At 42.4% G+C, this 19,436-nt stretch overlaps 1 protein-coding gene across 2 annotated transcripts; it reads left to right on the forward strand.

Moving 5' to 3' along the window:
- The first annotated feature begins 2,786 nt into the window (after positions 1–2,786).
- On the forward strand, positions 2,787–18,856 carry LOC139536263 (casein kinase II subunit alpha-like). Of its 2 annotated transcripts, none has more exons than XM_071336637.1 (13): positions 2,787–2,943; positions 7,290–7,426; positions 7,593–7,704; positions 7,844–7,945; positions 8,042–8,092; positions 10,349–10,408; positions 10,718–10,801; positions 11,120–11,230; positions 11,513–11,614; positions 11,831–11,931; positions 12,051–12,199; positions 15,440–15,529; positions 17,351–18,856. In XM_071336637.1, exons 2-13 carry the CDS (start codon positions 7,326–7,328, stop codon positions 17,467–17,469), a joined length of 1,182 nt encoding a protein of 393 aa, XP_071192738.1. In that variant the 5' UTR covers positions 2,787–2,943; positions 7,290–7,325; the 3' UTR covers positions 17,470–18,856. The 2 variants fall into 2 exon arrangements, with proteins under 2 accessions (XP_071192738.1, XP_071192737.1); XM_071336636.1 differs by having other exon boundaries at positions 2,794–2,943; positions 7,151–7,426.
- Positions 18,857–19,436: the final 580 nt, after the last annotated feature.

Here is a 19,436-nt window from a genome sequence, read left to right on the forward strand (position 1 = left end):
ATTGAGATGCAGGTTGGGCGTGATGGAGGGAGCAGAATGGGGCAGAACACAGACTGGGAGGAGACATGAGTAAGGTTGTTACATTTGTGACAGCAGCAATCAATTGCACAGAAAAATTACAATCAAAGACTAAAAAGATAAAGATCATAGTGGAGCAGGCAGTGAGGTATCTTTGGATTACAGGACTGACATGGGAAAATGTACAGGATGACCTCAATAAAATTGAGAATCAGTCCAGCCAGGAATCAGGTATTGGTTAATTTGCATTATGGTGTTAATCCTTCAATGGAATGCCAGAAGTGTGATGGCTAATGGGTAAGAGTTCAAACAGTTTTTGAGGAGTTACCAGCCAAACCTGATGTGATATGTCTCCAGGAGACATGGCTAAAACCTACTCCAGATGTTGTATTACAAGGTTATGTTGCAGTCTGTAGAGACAGGTTAGCAGGGGGAGGAGGGGGATGTGCTACCTTTATAAAGCAGGGGATCCATATACAGTACCAGTCCAAAGTTTGGACAGACCTACTCATTCAAGGGGTTTTCTTTATTTTTACTATTTTCTACATTGCAGAACAATAGTGAAGACGTTAAAACTATAAAATCACACATATGGAATCATGTCGTAACCAAAAAAGTGTAAAACAAAGAAAAATATATTTTATATTTGATATTCTTCAAAGTAGCCACCCTTTGCCTTGATGACAGCTTTGCACACTCACTAATCGATTCTTGAACTCTTCTGGCTGTATGGGTAATATTTCTACCTCTCTTCCACATCGCTCCATCATCCGCAAACAATGACCTCACAATGTCACAACGTCAGGTCTCACCTGAGAACACCTGAGACCCTCTCTCTCCCACGCTGCCCCTCTTCTGTCAGATTATTTGAGCTGTGCACCTTCACAAAAGCCTGGGCTAACATCTCTGCCTTCTCCATATCTCTCACTGCAACAATCTCCCCACTTTTCAGCACAGGGAGATCCCAATCTCTTGATCCCACTCGTCCTCTTAATCATCCCCCATACCTCTCCCACAGGAGTGGTCCTGCCTATGTTTCCACAGAACCGGCACCAATACTCCCTCTTAGCTGTCCTAATGATCACCCTTACTGCTTGTGCTTGTTTATACTGAATCAGTTGCTGGTAATTATGGGACCTTTTCAACATTCTGAAAGCCCTGTTCCTACTCTTCACTGCTTCTCTACACTTTTCACTCCACCAGGGAACTGCATTACTCTTTCTCCCCCCTATACCTATAGGAATCACCTGCCTTGTGGCCCCTAGCATTGCACCTCTTATTCCATCATTGACTCTTCCTATATCTGAATTGAGATCTACCTGACCCAGCTCCTGTTCACTCAACTCCTGAAATTGACCGACTCTGCTTTCTCAAATAGATATCTCCTCAATCAATTTCCTACTGATTCTTCCTCCCTCAAGCCTACACATGATAAGATCGTGATCACTACCCACTGTAGATTCCTCCAAAACCCCCCAACTACATCTGTCTACCCTGGAACTTGAGATCAAAGTAGAGTCCAGAGCAGATTCATTTCATGTTACTGGATCAATCCTGGTTCCCCGGCAATCATTAAGACGAACAAGCACTTTCTCATCCAGTAGTTCCTCCAACACTTGTCTGTTTACATCACTCCGTAACCCTCCCCAGAGCGTACTATGAGCATTAAAATCCCCACACCACATTACTCGTCTCCAATCTTGACCTTCTACTTTCCCAAAGGCGTGCAACTCCAGTCTCTAACACGGGTTGTAAAAGTTCACTATTACCATATTCCCCCCATGATGTGGAAGGAAGGCCTATTTATCAAGCTGGATAACATGGGGGTAGGAGGAAGGGTTTTTAACGAGATAAATTATTTCTTTTTGGGTGCAATCAATACAAGTGAGGGTGGAGAGCTCTATGTCAGAAAGCTATGAGGTACCCCCCAGAGAAGTGTCATTAGTCCTTTGTTGTTCTCTATTATGATTGACGATGTATTCTCAGGTGAGACCTGACATTGTGAGGACATTGTTTGCGGATGATGGAGCGATGTGGAAGAGAGGTAGAAATATTACCAATACAGGCAAAAGAGTTCAAGAATCGATTAGTGAAGTAGAGCAGTGGTCCCTCAGGTGGGGCTTCAAGTTTTAATAAGAGCAGTGGTTAAAAATAAGTGGCAAGAGTTGTGGAACAGGGAGAGAAAGGGAAGACACCTATATAAGATGCAGGAAAAGGTGGGGGCAAGGAGGTCCTCAGGGCGAGAGAGAAGGGAGGAAAGTGTAGTCACAAGGCTGAGACTGGGACACACAAGTACATTGAAATTGCTGGGGAAACATCCAATTGGGAGGTGTGATCATTGTCAAGAGGAGATGGAGACAGTGGAATATGTTCTATTTCAGTGCCAGAAATATGTGAGAGAAAGGGAGCGATTATTATTTGATTTGAGGAGTAATGGGGTTGAAGAGCCAGGATTAAGTGAACTGCTGGGGAAATCTTCAGGGGATGTAGTATTTAATTATGTATTTTGTTTCCTATGTTTCCACAGAACCGGCACCAATACTCCCTCTTAGCTGTCCTAATGATCACCCTTACTGCTTGTGAGATTATTGGGTTGGATTTAGACCTTCACTGTCTCTGGTCCACATTCCAGTCCAGTTGGTGGCGGTTATGCACCTTAAAGTTGGTTGCCAACTACCATTTAAAATCCACAGAATAAGGAGGAGACCAGCCTCACACTCCAGTACAGTAGATGGCGGCATAAGCACCTTTCAGTTGGTTGCGATCCGCCAAACGAAGAAGAACAGCCGTGAGTGGCGGTAGTCGGCCATATTGTCCCTGAGACAGCAAAAATCATACGCAAGTACACCGGCGAGAGGAAAGGAAGGGACCCTGCCTTCACTCCGCTCCTAAAATAGGAGTTGGGTCACAGATTTGATCAAAGAGGTAACTATAAAATGGAAGTTTGGACTTATTTGGAATTATTTTCTGAAACAAGCAGTCAGTTCGCTATCTAGCTAGTTTTCAAGCTTGCCATTGGGACTGGTGACTAACGCGTTAACTAGCTGGGCTAGATGAGACTACCGGTAGCTAGCTACTGTAGTTGGATAACAAAACTGTCCAATGTAGTTATTGCTGCCAAACTGCGCAAACCAGCCATGCGTTAGCTAGCTAGATGTGTGAAAGTGCTAACGTTAGCTAGTATAGCTAATCTTTGAAGCAACCCCTCAGCGTTTCCTAATCTTGGTCTTGGGGACCCCAAGGGGTGCACGTATTGGTTTTTGCCCTAGTAGCACCACACAGCTGAACCAAATAATCAACTGATCGTTAAGCTTTGATCATTTGAATTTGCTGTGTAGTGTTAGGGGAAAAAAATCAAAACGTGCATCCCTTGGGATCGCCAGGAACGAGTTTGGGGATACGCTGCAACCTACAATTGTTACATTGATTTCGTTAACGTTTTTATTTTAATGTTTTTATTTAAGTTTTTATTTAACTAGGCAAGTCAGTTATTATTATTTACAATTATTTACAAGAACAAATTATTATTTACAGTGCAAGCCTACTTGTGAAGCCCCTCCGGTCAAACCCTCCCCTAACCCGTACGACGCTGGGCCAATTGTGCACCGCCCTATGGGACTCCCGATCACGGCCGGTTATTGATACGGCCCGGAATGGAACCCGGGTCTGTAGTGACGCCTCTAGTAGTGCGATGCAGTGCCTTAGACCGCTGCGCCACTCGGGAGACGTTAGTCTAGCCATCTATCGTAACTACTCATGAGGCACTGAGCAAACAAACATTTCTTATTCCTCAAAAGCTAGATGCACATGTTTGTTGTCAAACATGGCATTAGCTACTGTTACCTACCTTTAACTAGCTATATCTTAGCCAGAGGGCGGCAACACCACTTTTCCCCAAAGGTGTCTTGCATCCATTGCAGAGAAGATTATTCATTGCTACATATTTTTCGAATAAAACTATGCTAACTTTAGAATGTAGTGGATGTGGAACTCGCCTGTAGCATGTTGGCTGGAGTTAATATTAAACTGAAATCTAAAGGCAACTGTCACTGACTGTATAGTTCCCCTAAGGAAAAGCACCTTTAGTAAATCTGCATTCTCTGTGAGAGCTTCCCATGTCTGGAATACACTGCCATCAGACACACATAACTGCACCACATATCACACTTTCACAAAATGCTTGAAGACATGGCTAAAGGTCAATCAGATTTGTGAACATGGTCCCTAGCTGTGTGTTGCCGCTTTCCATGTCTGTTGTCTGTAACTTGTAAGGTGTGGAAACACTTTGTTGCTGTTATGAATTTTGTCTTGCTGCTTTTTGTTCTATGTTGCTCTGTCTGTATGCTACGTCTTGCTTGTCCTATGTTGCTCTGTCTGTATGCTATGTCTTGCTTGTTCTATGTTGCTATTGTCTATATTGTAATTGTTTTTAATAACCTGCCCAGGGACTGCGGTTGAAAATTAGCCGGTTGGCTAAAACCGGCACTTTTACTGAAACGTTAATTAATGTGCACTGTCCCTGTAAAAATAAAATAAACTCAAACTCAGTGGTTGCTAGTTGCTCGAAGCAGAATGCACTCTGTTACAATGGTGTCGTGACCCGGATCCACAGTTGGGCTCTGCCCGGCTGCTGAAGTAACTTCGAGGAGTAGGAGGTTGGTCTTTATGACAGGTGGGAGTTTGAGACAAAATATCTAAATGATCATATTTTTAAACATACTTTCCAAATGTGGGCCTGTTGTAGACCCCCTGCCTCTGCATACCTTGTGTCACTTCATAATGACCAACCATCCTGCCCACCAGCACAATAAGTTGAAATGGAATTGTATATGACTTCTGGCTTCCCACGGACTGTTGCTAAAAGAACGTACTTTAAGCCTAGGTCAGCTACATACTATCAGAGGTAGAGTGCTAGATGTACCAGACGCCTCAAAGCTAGGTAAAACTACATATCCCTGGGTAACTTACGAACCAGGTAAGCCCCAAATACACTCATAGTACTCACGTTTTCTTTTTTTGTATCACATCTGGCCGCATTTGGGATTCCCATAGGGCGGTACACAATTTGCCCAGCGTCATCCTGGGTAGGCCATCATTGTAAATAAGAATTTGTTCTTAACTTCTTATGGCTGCAATCCTGGTAACGGGATGATATGACAACAGCCAGTGAAAGTGCAGGGCGCCAAATTCAAAAACCAGAAATCTCATAATTAAAATTCCTCAGACATACATGTGTCTTATACCATTTTAAAGGTAATCTTGTTGTTAATCCCACAAGTGTCAGATTTCAAATATGCTTTTCAGCGAAAGCACTACAAACGATTATGTTAGGTCACACCAAACCACAATAAGCACAGCCATTTTTCCAGCCAAAGATAGCAGTCACAAAAAGAAGAGAGAATTTATCACTAACCTTTGATGATCTTCATCAGATGACACTCATAGGACTTCATGTTACACAATACATGCATGTTTTGTTTGATAAAGTTCATATTTATATAAAAAAAGTGAGTTTACATTGGCGCGTTACATTCACTAGTTCCAAAAACATCAAGTGATTTTGCATAGCCACATCGTTTCAACAGAAATACTCATCATAAATGTAGATGATAATAGAAGTTATACACATGGAATTATAGATATACTTCTTCTTAATGCAACCGCTGTGTCGGATTTCAAAAAAACTTTACGGAAAAAGCAAACCATGCAATAATCTGAGACGGAGCTCAGAACAATAGCCAAATTAGCCGCCATGTTGGAGTCAACAGAAACCAGAAATTACATGATAAATATTCCCTTACCTTTGATATTTATCAGAATGCACTCCCAGGAATCCTAGATCCACAATAAATCATTGATTTGTTCGATTATGTCCATTACTTATGTCCATTACTTATGTACACGTGTCCAAACGCTCGCGCAGATGCAGGCAAACGTCGGACGAAAACTTCAAAAAGTTATATTACAAGTCGAATAAACTGGTCAAACTAAGTAGATAATCAATCTTCAGGATGTTGTTATCATATATATCTAATAACTGTTTGAATTATGTCTGTGAGTATAACAGAACTCATATGGCAGGCAAAAACATGAGAAAAAATCCACTAGATGTCAACAGTCGGTAGAACGAAAGAAGGCGTAGGAAGTGCAAACAGATCCATATATTACAGGGAATTGAATAGGTGATGAGTTTAACATCGACCAGCCTCAGAATTTCCACTTCCGGTGTGGATTTTTTCTCATGTTTTTGCCTGCCATATGAGTTCTGTTATATTCACAGACATAATTCAAACAGTTTTAGAAACCTCAGAGTGTTTTCTATCCAATACTAATAATAATATGCATATATTAGTAACTGGGACTGAGGAGCAGGCCGTTTACTCTGGGCACCTTTCATCCAAGCTACTCAATACTGCCCCTGCAGCCATAAGAAGTTAACTGACTTGCCTAGTTAAATAAAGGTTTAAATAAATGAAAAACCATATCTATGCCAACCTCTATACAGAGCTAGAGGATATGTTTGACAGGCACCAGAGTTATGACCGTTTGTTGTTGGCAAAGATAAACGAAGGCTTGACTATTGCAGAGGGAATGGTCTATTGGCATGAAATATGGATAGAGATCATTTATCAATAGAAGCCAATATGAGTATGAACATTTTTCTGAACAAATGGGAACTTCTGTTAGAGTATAAAAAGTCAAATGTGACAGTATTTTCACACCTTTTTTTACTCGTGTGTGTGTGGTAATGATGAATTCCATCAAACTTTGATGATCACGGCAGTAAGAGAATGGATTTTGTATTTTAAACTAAATCCATAGTTGCATAGCTTATCCCCACCAGCTTTAGTAATTAAACATTGTCAATACTTTAGGGGCGATGCAGTGACACATTTTAAAACAGCCTGCTGGTAATCAGGCCTTTAATTTAGTTTGCAACAACAAATTCAGTGTTGTAACAGTGCATCAAATTGCATTACACACACACACCTGTAGAAACTGATTGTCTGCACTGGCCATCAGTTCTGCAGGGAGTTTTTAAATCCATGTCAATGATACGTATTTGATCTGGCCTAGGTGATGGTCTCAAATATAACTGACATTGTTTCTTCCTTTCCCCCTGTTGTCTCAGCTGTCCTCCCCTGGTGCCCCCCACCCTACAGCCAAAGCCCCCCCTTACCACCTGCCCTGTCAGGAAGAGGCCCCTGACCTGTTCCCCCACCTTCCCTCTTATCCTGCCTACTCTCTTCCCTCCTCATCCTTCTCTGCAGTAAGTGCACCCCCTCTCCTCTGCCAAGCTGTCGGACATGTCAGGACCCGTGCCGAGTCGGGCCCGCGTGTACACCGATGTCAACACACAACGGCCCAGGGAGTACTGGGACTATGAGTCCCATGTGGTGGAATGGGGGTACGCAGCGACCACACACACACACTCCCAGTCTCTAAATTAAGTCAGAAAATGTTGGTTGGTGCTTGCTAAACAACTTATGACGTTCTCTTTGCACATTGAATCTCTGCAGTTTAATTCCAATTTCCTTGAATTGTGTAATTGACAAAAACATTTCTGACCGCAGAAATCAAGATGACTTCCAGTTGGTGCGGAAGCTGGGACGTGGGAAGTACAGTGAAGTGTTTGAAGCAATCAACATCACCAACAATGAGAAGGTTGTGGTGAAAATACTCAAGGTAAGGCCACGATGAGAAATCAATATCATTCAGATCATAGATTTGCCATTCGATATAGACTCACATTGGCTTGTTGGAATCATATTGAAGTAAAACCACGCAGACAATCAATACAATTGGTCTTTAATTGTGTCCATAGCCCGTCAAGAAGAAGAAAATCAAGCGTGAAATTAAGATCCTGGAGAACCTCCGCGGAGGCCCCAACGTCATCTCCCTTGTAGACATCGTCAAAGACCCAGTGGTGAGTAGGAATGGTGGGGAAAGAGGTGTGAAAACTGTATTACGCTTTTAGAGGGGCTGCCATGACTTTAATGCAACACCCCTTCTTTTCTTTCAGTCTCGGACACCGGCTTTGGTCTTTGAACATGTCAACAACACAGACTTCAAGGTAAGACGGAGCATAACCCCGGGGTCCTATTCATTACACCACACCAAAACGTTTTGCGTTTCTTATTGGACAAGTTCAGGTAGTCCGTCCTCTTTGCAGTCTGTTTTCTTCCGTTTCTTGACAGTGTACATCTCTATTCAGAAACAAAGCCCTATAAAAACCTTTTTTGGCGTGCATGTTGTTTCCCCGTACTCCAGTGTGTACAGTTGAAGTCGGAAGTTTACATACAACTTAGCCAAATACATTTAAACTCAGTTTTTCACAATTCCTGACATTTAATCCTAGTAAAAATTCCCTGTCTTAGATTAGTTAGGATCACCACTTCATTTTAAGAATGTGAAATGTCCGAATAATAGTAGAGAGAATAATTTCTTTCAGCTTTTATTTCTTTCAGCACATTCCCAGTGGGTCAGACGTTTACATACACTCAATTCATATTTGATATCATTGCCTTTAAATTGTTTAACTTGGGTAAAACGTTTTGGGTAGACATCCACAAGCTTCCCACAATAAGTTGGGTGAATTTTGGCCCATTCCTCCTGACAGAGCTGGTGTAACTGAGTCAGGTTTGTAGGCCTCCTTGCTCGCACATGCTTTTTCAGTTCTGCCCACAGATGTTCTATAGGATTGAGGTCAGGGCTTTGTGATGGCCACTTCAATACCTTGACTTTGTTGTCCTTAAGCCATTTTGCCACAACTTTGGAAGTATGCTTGGGGTCATTGTCCATTTGGAAGACCCAACTTCCTGACTGATGTCTTGAGATGTTGCTTCAATATATCCACATATTTTCATTCCTCATGATGCCATGTATTTTGTGAAGTGCACCAGTCCTTCCTGCAGGAAAGCACCGCCACAACAGGATGATGCCACCCCCGTGCTACACAGTTGGGATGGTGTTCTTCGGCTTGCAAGCGTCCCCCTTTTTCCTCCAAACATAACGATGGTCATTATGGCTGAACAGTTATATTTTTGCTTCATCAGACCAGAGGACTGATTTCTCCAAAAAGTACAATCTTTGTCCACATGTGCAGTTGTAAATGTAAATGCAGTTGCAAACCGTAGTCTGGCTTTTTTATGGAGGTTTTGGAGCAGTGGCTTCTTCCTTGCTGAGCGGCCTTTCAGGTTATGTCGATATAGGACTCGTTTTACTGTGGATATAGATACTTTTGTACCTGTTCCTCCAGCATCTTCAGAAGGTCATTTGCTGCTGTTCTGGGATGGATTTGCACTTTTCGCACCGAAGTATGTTAATCTCTAAGAGACAGAGCGCGTCTCCTTCCTGAGAGGTATGACGGCTGCGTGGTCCCATGGTGTTTATACTTGCGTACTGTTGTTTGTACAGATGAACGTGGTACCTTCAAGCGTTTGGAAATTGCTCCCAAGGATGAACCAGACTTGTAGAGGTCAACAATTTTTTTTGTTTGTTGAGGTCTTGGATGATTTATTTTGATTTTCTCATGATGACAAGCAAAGAGGCACTGAGTTTGAAGGTAGGCCTTGAAATGAATCCACAGGTACACCTCCAATTGACTCAAATGATGTCAATTAGCCTATCAGAAGCTTCTAAAGCCATGACATAATTTTCTGGAATTTTCCAAGCTGTTTAAAGGCACAGTCAACTTAGTGTATGTAAACTTCTGACCCACTGGAATTATGATACAGTGAAGTAATCTGTCTGTAAACAATTGTTTGAAAAATTACTTGTGTCATGCACCAAGTAGATGTCCTAACCTACTTGCCAAAACTATAGTTTGTTAACAAGGCATTTGTGGAGTGGTTGAAAAATGAGTTTTAATGACTCCAATCTAAGTGTATGTAAACGGGTGCTCCCGTGTGGCTCAGTTGGTAGAGCATGGCGCTTGCAACGCCAGGGTTGTGGGTTCATTCCCCACGGGGGGACCAGGATGAATATGTATGAACTTTCCAATTTGTAAGTCGCTCTGGATAAGAGCGTCTGCTAAATGACTTAAATGTAAATGTGCTGTGCTGTCTTCGGGGGCCAGGATGTTTCTTGTCTTGTGGTTCTATCCTCAATCACTGGTACATGATGATCAAAACGAATGGTTGCGTCACTTTTGGTGTTCCGTAATAGGCCTAAGTGTTACCAGTCAGATGCCCAAGTTGATAGCTTGTGATTTGAATAATATGTGCTCTTTGTATTAGATGATGGGTTCAGGTTGGTTAAACAGATATATGCATGGACTCTTCAGGGTTTGATTAAATCACGGTATTGATTCATCCGTTTTTACTTGCAGCAATTGTACCAGACCCTAACGGACTATGACATCCGGTTCTACATGTTCGAGATCCTCAAGGTGGGTCTCGTAATGTTGTAATTTGGGTGTACTGCCCCATTTTATTTGTGCTCTTAAAATGTATTGGAAGGCCCAGAGACTGCTAGACATGAGTCAGCATTTTCCTCTCCCAAAACAAGAACATTCGGGTGCTTAGAGTATAAGCCCCTTGTTTGTCCGACGGTTACATATTAACCGTCTATTTGCCCATCAACATGTTTGTGCGCCCAGACGGGAAGAAAACGTCTGTTTTGTCATCTGCATTTCTTTGTTGATTAAATCCCCAGCCTCCTTGTTGTTAACTTGCAGCCATTTTGGCTCTGTCCGCAGGCCCTGGACTACTCCCACAGCATGGGAATCATGCACAGGGACGTAAAACCCCACAACGTGATGATTGATCACGAACACCGCAAGGTGAGTGTTTATGACCAATGCGGCAGATGCACGGTTATTTCCCTCCATCCGATTTACCCGTAGACAAGACCTTTGTCATCAGTACATTTAATGTGACAAAAAGAAATTACGCTAGTTTAAATGGAAATATTTTAACTCTTGATGAATCATGTTATGATGTATTATTGGAGCTGTAATACAAGCAGATATTGCACAACGACATTACAATGCCCAAGTAGTCCCTCCCTGTTTGTCTATTTATTTATGTTTGTTGTCCTAATGAACACAACCCTGTTCTGCTCATCTCGGTATCGACTGTCTGTGTTTGTGTTCTTCCAGCTGCGCCTTATTGACTGGGGTCTGGCTGAGTTCTACCACCCGGGACAGGAGTATAATGTCCGAGTGGCTTCTCGCTACTTCAAAGGACCTGAGCTTCTGGTCGATTATCAGGTATGTTTTCCAGCTACTGTTCTTAATTGTCAAGCTCAGTCTATATTATTTTCTGTTGTATAGATCACAGCTACATGCACACATACCCTTTTCACACCATTGAACCAAACTGCTGAGTTGGTTAAGCATCCGCCGTAGTTACTGGAACCATGCTCAACACGGCAATGTGAAAACAACTAAACAGGCCAATCTCACATTGGTCATTCAAATCCATTTCATTAGATAGTCCCAATATTTGGGACTTTTCTCTAACTCACTGATTTGACTGTCTTCTTCTTCCAGATGTATGACTACAGTCTGGACATGTGGAGCTTGGGCTGCATGTTGGCCAGCATGGTCTTCAGGAAGGAGCCTTTCTTCCATGGCCACGACAACTACGACCAGGTAAACACTCCAAAACGTTGTCCACCATGTCGCGAGGGCCCTACTCATTACAAGTGACGAGAATAACTTGGGCCTGTTCAGGAGGGTGAAAGGTTCCAGAACATTCCGATGGAAATGGATTGTATACAACAGATTTGATTATGTCAGGTACTATCGGTAATCCTGTCAGTTCTATTCATGAATGATATTTCCCCATAATTTTTTCCCCTTTGTCAGTTGGTGAGAATAGCCAAGGTGTTGGGAACGGAAGACCTGTACGACTACATTGACAAGTACAACATCGAGTTGGAGCCTCGGTTCAATGACATTCTGGGAAGGTATGTGGTTGTCTGTCTTTACTAATGTGTGGTTTTCTGCACTTGTTTTGGGCACTTAGTAAAACCAATTCCTGAATCTAAACACACACAGCTGCTCTTAACTAGCTCTCCCCTTCCAGACACTCTCGTAAGCGGTGGGAGCGCTTCGTCCACAGTGAGAACCAGCAACTGATCAGTCCTGAGGGTCTGGACTTTCTGGACAAGCTGCTGCGCTATGACCATCAGGCCCGGTTGACTGCCCGCGAGGCCATGGATCACCCCTACTTTTGTGAGTGTGGATGTTGAAGATTTTTAAAGGTAGACTCAGCGATGCATGAAGTAAACTGCAATAGCTGTTTGATTTCCGCAACAACTAAGAGCGTTGAAGTGCATGGCTAAACTCCTTCGCTGTTCTGGTCCCGTAGATACCACGTTGTGATGACGTGAAGCGTACATGGCCAGATAATATGTCTGACTGTATGAGAGCACAGTTTCGCATCACGCTCATTTGAATGTCTGCGGTGCTGTTCATGACAATGTCATAACGCTGAGTCTACCTTAGTAACTCGGAAAGTTGAGAAACTTAACCAAATAAAAAATAAATAAAAAATCTCACATTCTGTGAGATTAATTTATAGGTTGGTGATGTTCTTAGAATATTCTCTGAAAGTTGCCCACATAATAATGATTGGAATGGAACTGCTGTGGGTTTATTGATTAGATCTGAAAATGATTTAGTTGTGGCTGCTGCTGACAGGAAAGATGGTCCCAACTGTAACCCTGTGTGCTTTGTTCTGTGGTTGTTTTTATTATGTCTTTGAACCTGTGGTCCTCTATATGGCTCTGTAGGCCAAGCTACAGTTACAACAGCAAATAAAAGGCTTGTTATAACTGGGGTTACTTCGCATTGCAACAAGGTTTCTCTTTAAAAGCAACTCGCAGCTTAAACATTTTTTTATTTTTTACTTCTTACGGCTGAAATCCAGCTAACGTGATCAATATGACAACAGCCAGTGAAAGTGCAGGGCCAAATTCAAACAGAAATCTCATAATTAAAATTCCTCAAATATACAAGTATTTCACACCATTTTAAAGATAAACTTGTTGTTAATCCCACCACAGTGTCTGATTTTCAAAAAGGCTTTACGATGAAAGCACACCAAACGATTATGTTAGGTCAGCACCTAGTCACAGAAAAATAGCCATGTTTGTTTTGTTCGATAAAGTCCATTTATGTCCAAATACCTCCTTTTTTTTCGCGTTTAGTTCACAAATCCAAATTCATGAGGCGCGAGCACTAGGTCCAGACGAAAGTCAAAAAGTTCCGTTACAGTTCGTAGAAACATGTCAAACGATGTATAGAATCAATCTTTAGGATGTTTTTAACATAAATCTTCAATAATGTTTCCACCGGAGAATTCCTTTGTCTTTAGAAATGCAATGGAACGCAGCTACGTCTCACGGGCGCGTGCGATTCTGAGCTCATGGCAGTCTGCCAGACCTCTAGTTGAAACAGCTCTCATTCTCTCCCCCTTCACAGTAGAAGCCTCAAACAAGGTTCTAAAGACTGTTGACATCTAGTGGAAGCCGTAGGAAGTGCAAACGGACCAAATTTACACGATCTTGTATCGGCAAAGACTTGAAAACCTACAAACCTCAGATTTCCCACTTCCTGGTTGGATTTTCCCCCAGGTTTTTTCCTGCCATATGAGTTCTGTTATACTCACAGACATCATTCAAACAGTTTTAGAAACTGGGTGTTTTCTATCCAAATCTACTAATAATATGCATATCTTAGCTTCTGGGCCTGAGTAGCAGGCAGTTTACTCTGGGCACCTTATTCATCCAAGCTACTCAATACTGCCCCCCAGCCGTAAGAAGTTAAGGGAGACGGATGTTCTGGTTCTTCACATTTAGTTGGCTTTGATATTGTTTGTTTGTTTGCTAATCAGGGTCGTGTTCATTAGGGCACATTAGCAAAACGTTTTGTAGTGGCAAAGAAAAACTTTCTTCAGGTAGCTCTACCTCGTTTTACTCAGTTTTCATCCATTTTGTATCTAATGAACATGGCCCAGTTCAGTGTGGTCATCAGTAGTTGCTTATGACTATCTACTTGCAGTAGCTGGAGACTAGGGACTCAAGACTGTTGGGGGGGGGGGGGGGGCAGAGAGGGACAGACACACTTAACTTTGGTACATATAGGCTGTATCACAACCGGCTGTGATCGGGAATCCCATAGGGCGGCACACAATTGCCCCAGCATCATCCGGTTAGGGGAGGGTTTGGCCGGGGTAGGCCGTCATTGTAAAATAAGTGACTTGTCTAGTTAAATAAAGGTTAAATATTTTTTTAATTGAAGTAATCCTATACTTTGCACACAATTGCCTCCCTCTTTGAGTAAGAAGTCATAAATGTGTTTACGTGAAATGCCTTGGTTCGTCGGGTATCTCTCTCGGGACTGGGCCGCCTTGGAAAGGGGGTTGGGCCTTTTCGCGACACGCTTGTAAGGCACTGATTGTCCAAAAATGGTTCCATCAAGTCTTCTACTGTTCTTCTCTGTAGTTGTCTGGTATCTGGTGACTTGTCGTGTAGTACTGAACAGAACTACAGTTTATTTTCCTTCCATTCGCTCCTGAACATGATACTTAGAAGATGGGCTAGCCAGCCGGGTTGATGGTTCCCAGTGGGGGGGTGAGAGTAGCGTAATACGATGGTTTGAGCAGAATAGTAGGATTGTCCTACTTAAATTGGCTTTCAAAGATAATTTACTTAGGACAGCTAATCAGCCGTACCAGTGATTGTCCGGGAGGTGAGTTTATCGTCTCTAACTCGTGTTGAGATTCAGAGTTCAGACCACTTTAAAAGTGCAGCTTCACGCTTTTCTGGTCTAGTAGGTTCATTCTTAACCCATAATTTTATACAGTTTAAAAGCGCTGTTCTGTCAGGCTGACATGCTCTCTGACCTTACTCGGGCGTGACTTGTCGCTGTGCAAAGTTTATGTAAAACAATTATCTTATGGCTCCTAAAATCACATCCCTCTCAACAAAAACACTAATAATTTTTTATGCACAACGCATAGGATGAACACTTCACACATGTAGTGGGTAATCTTTCCAAGTTACAGTATTTCCTTTAACATTTTTAATGACATCACAAAATAACAAACAAAATGGCATTAGTGTTCTATAGATCGCCCCTGACATTCCCTACATTCTATGTTAGAAATATTGTTACAGTATTTGCTTTTGAGCGTGTTAGTTTCAGCTGGAAAAGGTCTGTTGAAACAAAGGATGTTCCTTTGGTGAACATTGGAGAAGGAGACCTGAATCTTCTACCTTGATTTACAACAGGGCGTGAGTTGTTAACCCCCACCAGTCCCTTCAACCAGACCCCCCCCACACACACACGGGGGGGGGGGGGGGGGGTCTGGTTGAAGTCATTCATTGCAAACCTGATATGACCTATTTGGATCCTCACAGGACAGTCATGACAGAGGTTTGTTCAATATGTGTTTTCTTGTCCACACAGATCCCATTGTGAAAGAGCAGGGTCGCATGCCAGGGTCGGCTAACCTACCCTGTGGAAATACAGCCGTGAGCACAGCCAACATGATCACTGGTGAGCGCACACACACCAATCAGCCTGAATGCCCTCCCGGCTCCTCGTCTGAACTCCCATTACTCAGTGTTGAGGAGGATGTTTTGTCAGTGGGAGGCCGAGCTCGGAAATGAAATGGATTCAAGAAGCCAACTTGGTCTGTGTAAAGATTCAATGAAGCTTGGTCACCTGCTATATTTGTCCAGGCAAATGTCCTCAGTATGCCGTCATTGATGTTAGTCATTCCTCTAAAGGCCTTTGTAGACTGTACGTCAGATTCTATCTTTTACGATTATAACGTCACACTGCAACGTTACCAAATTAATATCTTTATCAACCTGGCCAGATTGTACGATTTGATATAGTTCTGTCGTCACATTATGCAATTGGCTTGAGAGGCTAGGTCAACTGCTGCTGTGTGTTTGATCTGTGCATCTGCCAGCAGTGCAAGCCTCTCTTTGCTTATGCACGAGTCAAGTGAGTTTGGGAAAATCTGAAGTATGCATCTTAGAAATAGTTTTCACATACAAACTTTGTCTGAGTTCATAAGCAGCTTCCCCAAAATAACATGGTCGCTGTGGTAGAATGTTTATTTTGATTGGTGATTTTTGTGAGTTTTTCAAAAATCCAATCAGGTAACCAGATTTCAGATGTTATGCAAGCAAGATTATTAGGGAAATCGTTCTTCTTGCACAGCATGGAAACGTTTCAATTAATCAGACAATTAATTGGTCAGTTACCGGGATCGGCTCAACACCAGCCACACAAGACCACGACTGCACGTAGTGTTACTTACAGGCCGACTACACCGCTCCCGTCGTGTGCGCGAGCATTGCAAAATAAATGTAGAAATCTATATTATTCAATTATTGCACCCACACTGCTCGCGTGCGGCAATGAGCGTCTTGTTGCCAAGAGCTAAAATAGAAGTCAGTTCCATTTCTGATGCAGATCATGCTGCAAGTCCTGCCTCTCCCATCTCCTCATTGGTTTATAGAAGCAGGTACCCACATGTCATCTCATTGGTTATACCCACGTGGGTGACTGAAAGACGAACGAGGTCGGTGGCGGTAATGCACCTAATTTGTGAAAGTTGCCAATCGCAATATAAAGTCAAGAGAAGAAAAAACTTAGGAGGAGAGATGACTAGAAATGATTCGGTTGACTGTTTTATGTGTGGATTAATTGTCGGAGTAGAGGACCTTGTGCATTTTAGGTAAGATAACAACTCAATGTTTATATCCCAGGACAAATTAGCTAGCAACAGCAAGCTAGCAAAATATGACAAATTAGCTAGCAAGTGCAAGCTAAATTGCCATAAAGGTTTAATGCTTTTCGACCTGTCCCCAAATTAATGTGGTTCAGAATTTGTTTTGATATTTTAACCTGTGTGTTGTGATCGCGTTTGGTGTGGGGGGACAAAATAAATGTGCGCACGCGCGCAGCCGGTTTGGGTTCTGTGTTACTTATTCAGCAGACATAGACCCTGTCACATTGGTCAAGCCAAGACATCCGACTGTTGTTTATGACCTAAGAATTTGCCTGCGGCGTGCACATATTTTCCGGGATGGCATAAGACGGCTAAAATCGTACATTCAGCAAAGGCCTTTAAAGATGGGTAGTAAAATAATGACTATCACATTGTCATAATTGACATGCTGTAATTTTATTGCAATACATTTCAGAAGAGCTCAACTCTCACCATATTTGAGTGTATACATTGTCATCTTTCCTATGTAACTCATTAGTTAATGTAGTCACTGCATCATCAGAACTCCCTTGGAGTGTTTTCTAAGTAACCCGCATGCTTAGTTAAGCTAAATTCCCTGTCTTTCTCTCTAGGCATCTCTGCCTTGCCAGTCGCTACTGCCCTGGTCACCCTCACCGGCTCGCCCGTTCTCTCTGCTGCCACCAACGCCCTGAGCATCCCCGTGCCCGCCGCTGCTGGTCCCCCCCAGTGATTGCAACCATCAGGGGCCACTCACTCTGCCGGCCTGCGCCACCACCTCTACTCACTCACTCAAACTGCCCTGAGATCCAGGAATGCCAACCTCTGAAGGCAGTCTCATCTGAACAATGTTAGTTTGTATCTCCTTTAATGAACATGAGGTAAACAGACATATGAAATGAATGTTCTGTGTAATTGACACATACAGGTATTCCTTTCATCTTTAAGTGACGATGTGGCTGTGTGTGTGTGTGGCTGTGTGTGTGTGTGTGGCTGTCTGTGTGTGGCTGTGTCTTACAAGCCAAGAATAAGTTACGAATCCACTGGTGATGGGGGTCCCTCCCCTTGCAACACGTTTTGTTTGTACATCACTGACAATGGTCATGCGAAGTAGTTAGCGGAAGGCAACAGGAAAGGACGGTAACATTCATACCAAAAGGAGCAGAATCTGTAGTTTACTAATGCAATGTTGTCAAACAAGACCTGGCTGAACACCTTAAGCAATCCCCCGTGTTTAGGTCAATCCAGAACTCCATACCACCATTATAAAGACGCCATTTGAAAGTGTTTGGTGCTGTTCTGTGCTCCAGTCGTGTGTTGAAACACTGAAGCTGCCTCACTCCACCTATACTAATGACACTTTAGTCTGAATAGTATGTCTTGCCTTTCTACCGAACTGGATACCTAGTCTTTTTGATGTAAGGGTTCCCTGACAGTTTTCCTTTTTTGTACTGAAATGCTATGGTGCTGGATGGGTTTAATTTACTGTGGAAACGGTTTGATGGCAGTATTGTCATCCAAACCATTCGAAATCCAGACAAAGCCATCCGTTCGGTTAATTTGAAACGTTTCGCTCAAACTTGCTGCTTTACCCTTGAATTAATTTAAGTTGTAAAAAAACCAAAGTTTACTCAATCGTTTGGAAAAAGAGGAGACTGACCAAACCTTTGTTTTCTTGGAGAGGTACACTGAGTTATGTAGAGATAATATGGGGGAGAAAATATTTGTTAGAAGATCACAACAATACGAAAGCACCGGAGTCCTGGTTAAGTTGGCCTGAAAATTTTTCTCTGCTGTTCGAACCTGAGGATTTTTTTTTTGTATTTAGTTTGTTTCGAGGCTAAGTTTTGTGATCGATCATCTGTTTGGCTAGACACTGAAGGATGTATTGAACTTAAACGGTTTAATTTTTCCTGTGTTAGTGCCAGAAATGGGAATCTTGTTTGAGTATAGCTGTACATATGCATCCTTTTTTCATTTGAAATCTCTCAACATATGAAATACATGCATACATCGACATAATGAAGTTGTATGAGTCCTTACATCACTGTATATATTTTTGTCCGTATGTAGACTAGTATCTGAAAATATTTGTGTAAATAAACACATTTTATCAAGTATATCTGATTGAGTTGGTATGTTCACACAGATTGTCTCCTGATTGTAAGGTTTTACAGAAATCAATTTCCTTAATTATTTTGATGTCACTTCTACAGTATGCGTTTTTGCTATGTTTTAAAATTAATTGTAACAGTGATAATAAAACTGGTTGTTTGGATGCTGATTGGGGTCTAAGGCACTGCATCTCAGTGCTAGATGCGTCACTACAGACCCTGGTTCAATGCTGGGCTGTATCACAACCGGCCATGATTGGGAGTCCCATAGGGCGGCGCACAATTGGCTCAGTGTCGTCCGGGTTATGGTATGGCCGGGGTAGGTCGCCTTTGTAAATAAGAATTTGTTCTTAACTGACTTGCCTAGTTTAAAAAATAAATAATTTGGACGAGCCGTCACACACCTTTGCCTACTAACAGTTCCATCTGAATGACCACTGCCCCTCCATAAGAATATCATGTTTATGTTGCTGTCTGAATCATCTCCTCTATTTAGCTGAACTAGAATATCATGTTGCTGTCTGAATCATCTCCTATATTTAGCTCAACTCGCACATGATTTCCCCTTGCTTTCAGCCTAGCATTT

This window comes from Salvelinus alpinus, chromosome 12, assembly GCF_045679555.1.
Source record: "Salvelinus alpinus chromosome 12, SLU_Salpinus.1, whole genome shotgun sequence".
Lineage (NCBI taxonomy): Eukaryota > Metazoa > Chordata > Actinopteri > Salmoniformes > Salmonidae > Salvelinus > Salvelinus alpinus.

Bases quoted from the DNA above. Each gene is read 5' to 3' on its own strand.
- LOC139536263 (XM_071336637.1), top strand. From the start codon at position 7,326: ATGTCAGGACCCGTGCCGAGTCGGGCCCGCGTGTACACCGATGTCAAC. The intron at 11,615-11,830 runs GTAAACACTCCA...CCCCTTTGTCAG, and splicing joins GCCACGACAACTACGACCAG to TTGGTGAGAATAGCCAAGGT. The intron at 11,932-12,050 runs GTATGTGGTTGT...CTCCCCTTCCAG, and splicing joins TTCAATGACATTCTGGGAAG to ACACTCTCGTAAGCGGTGGG.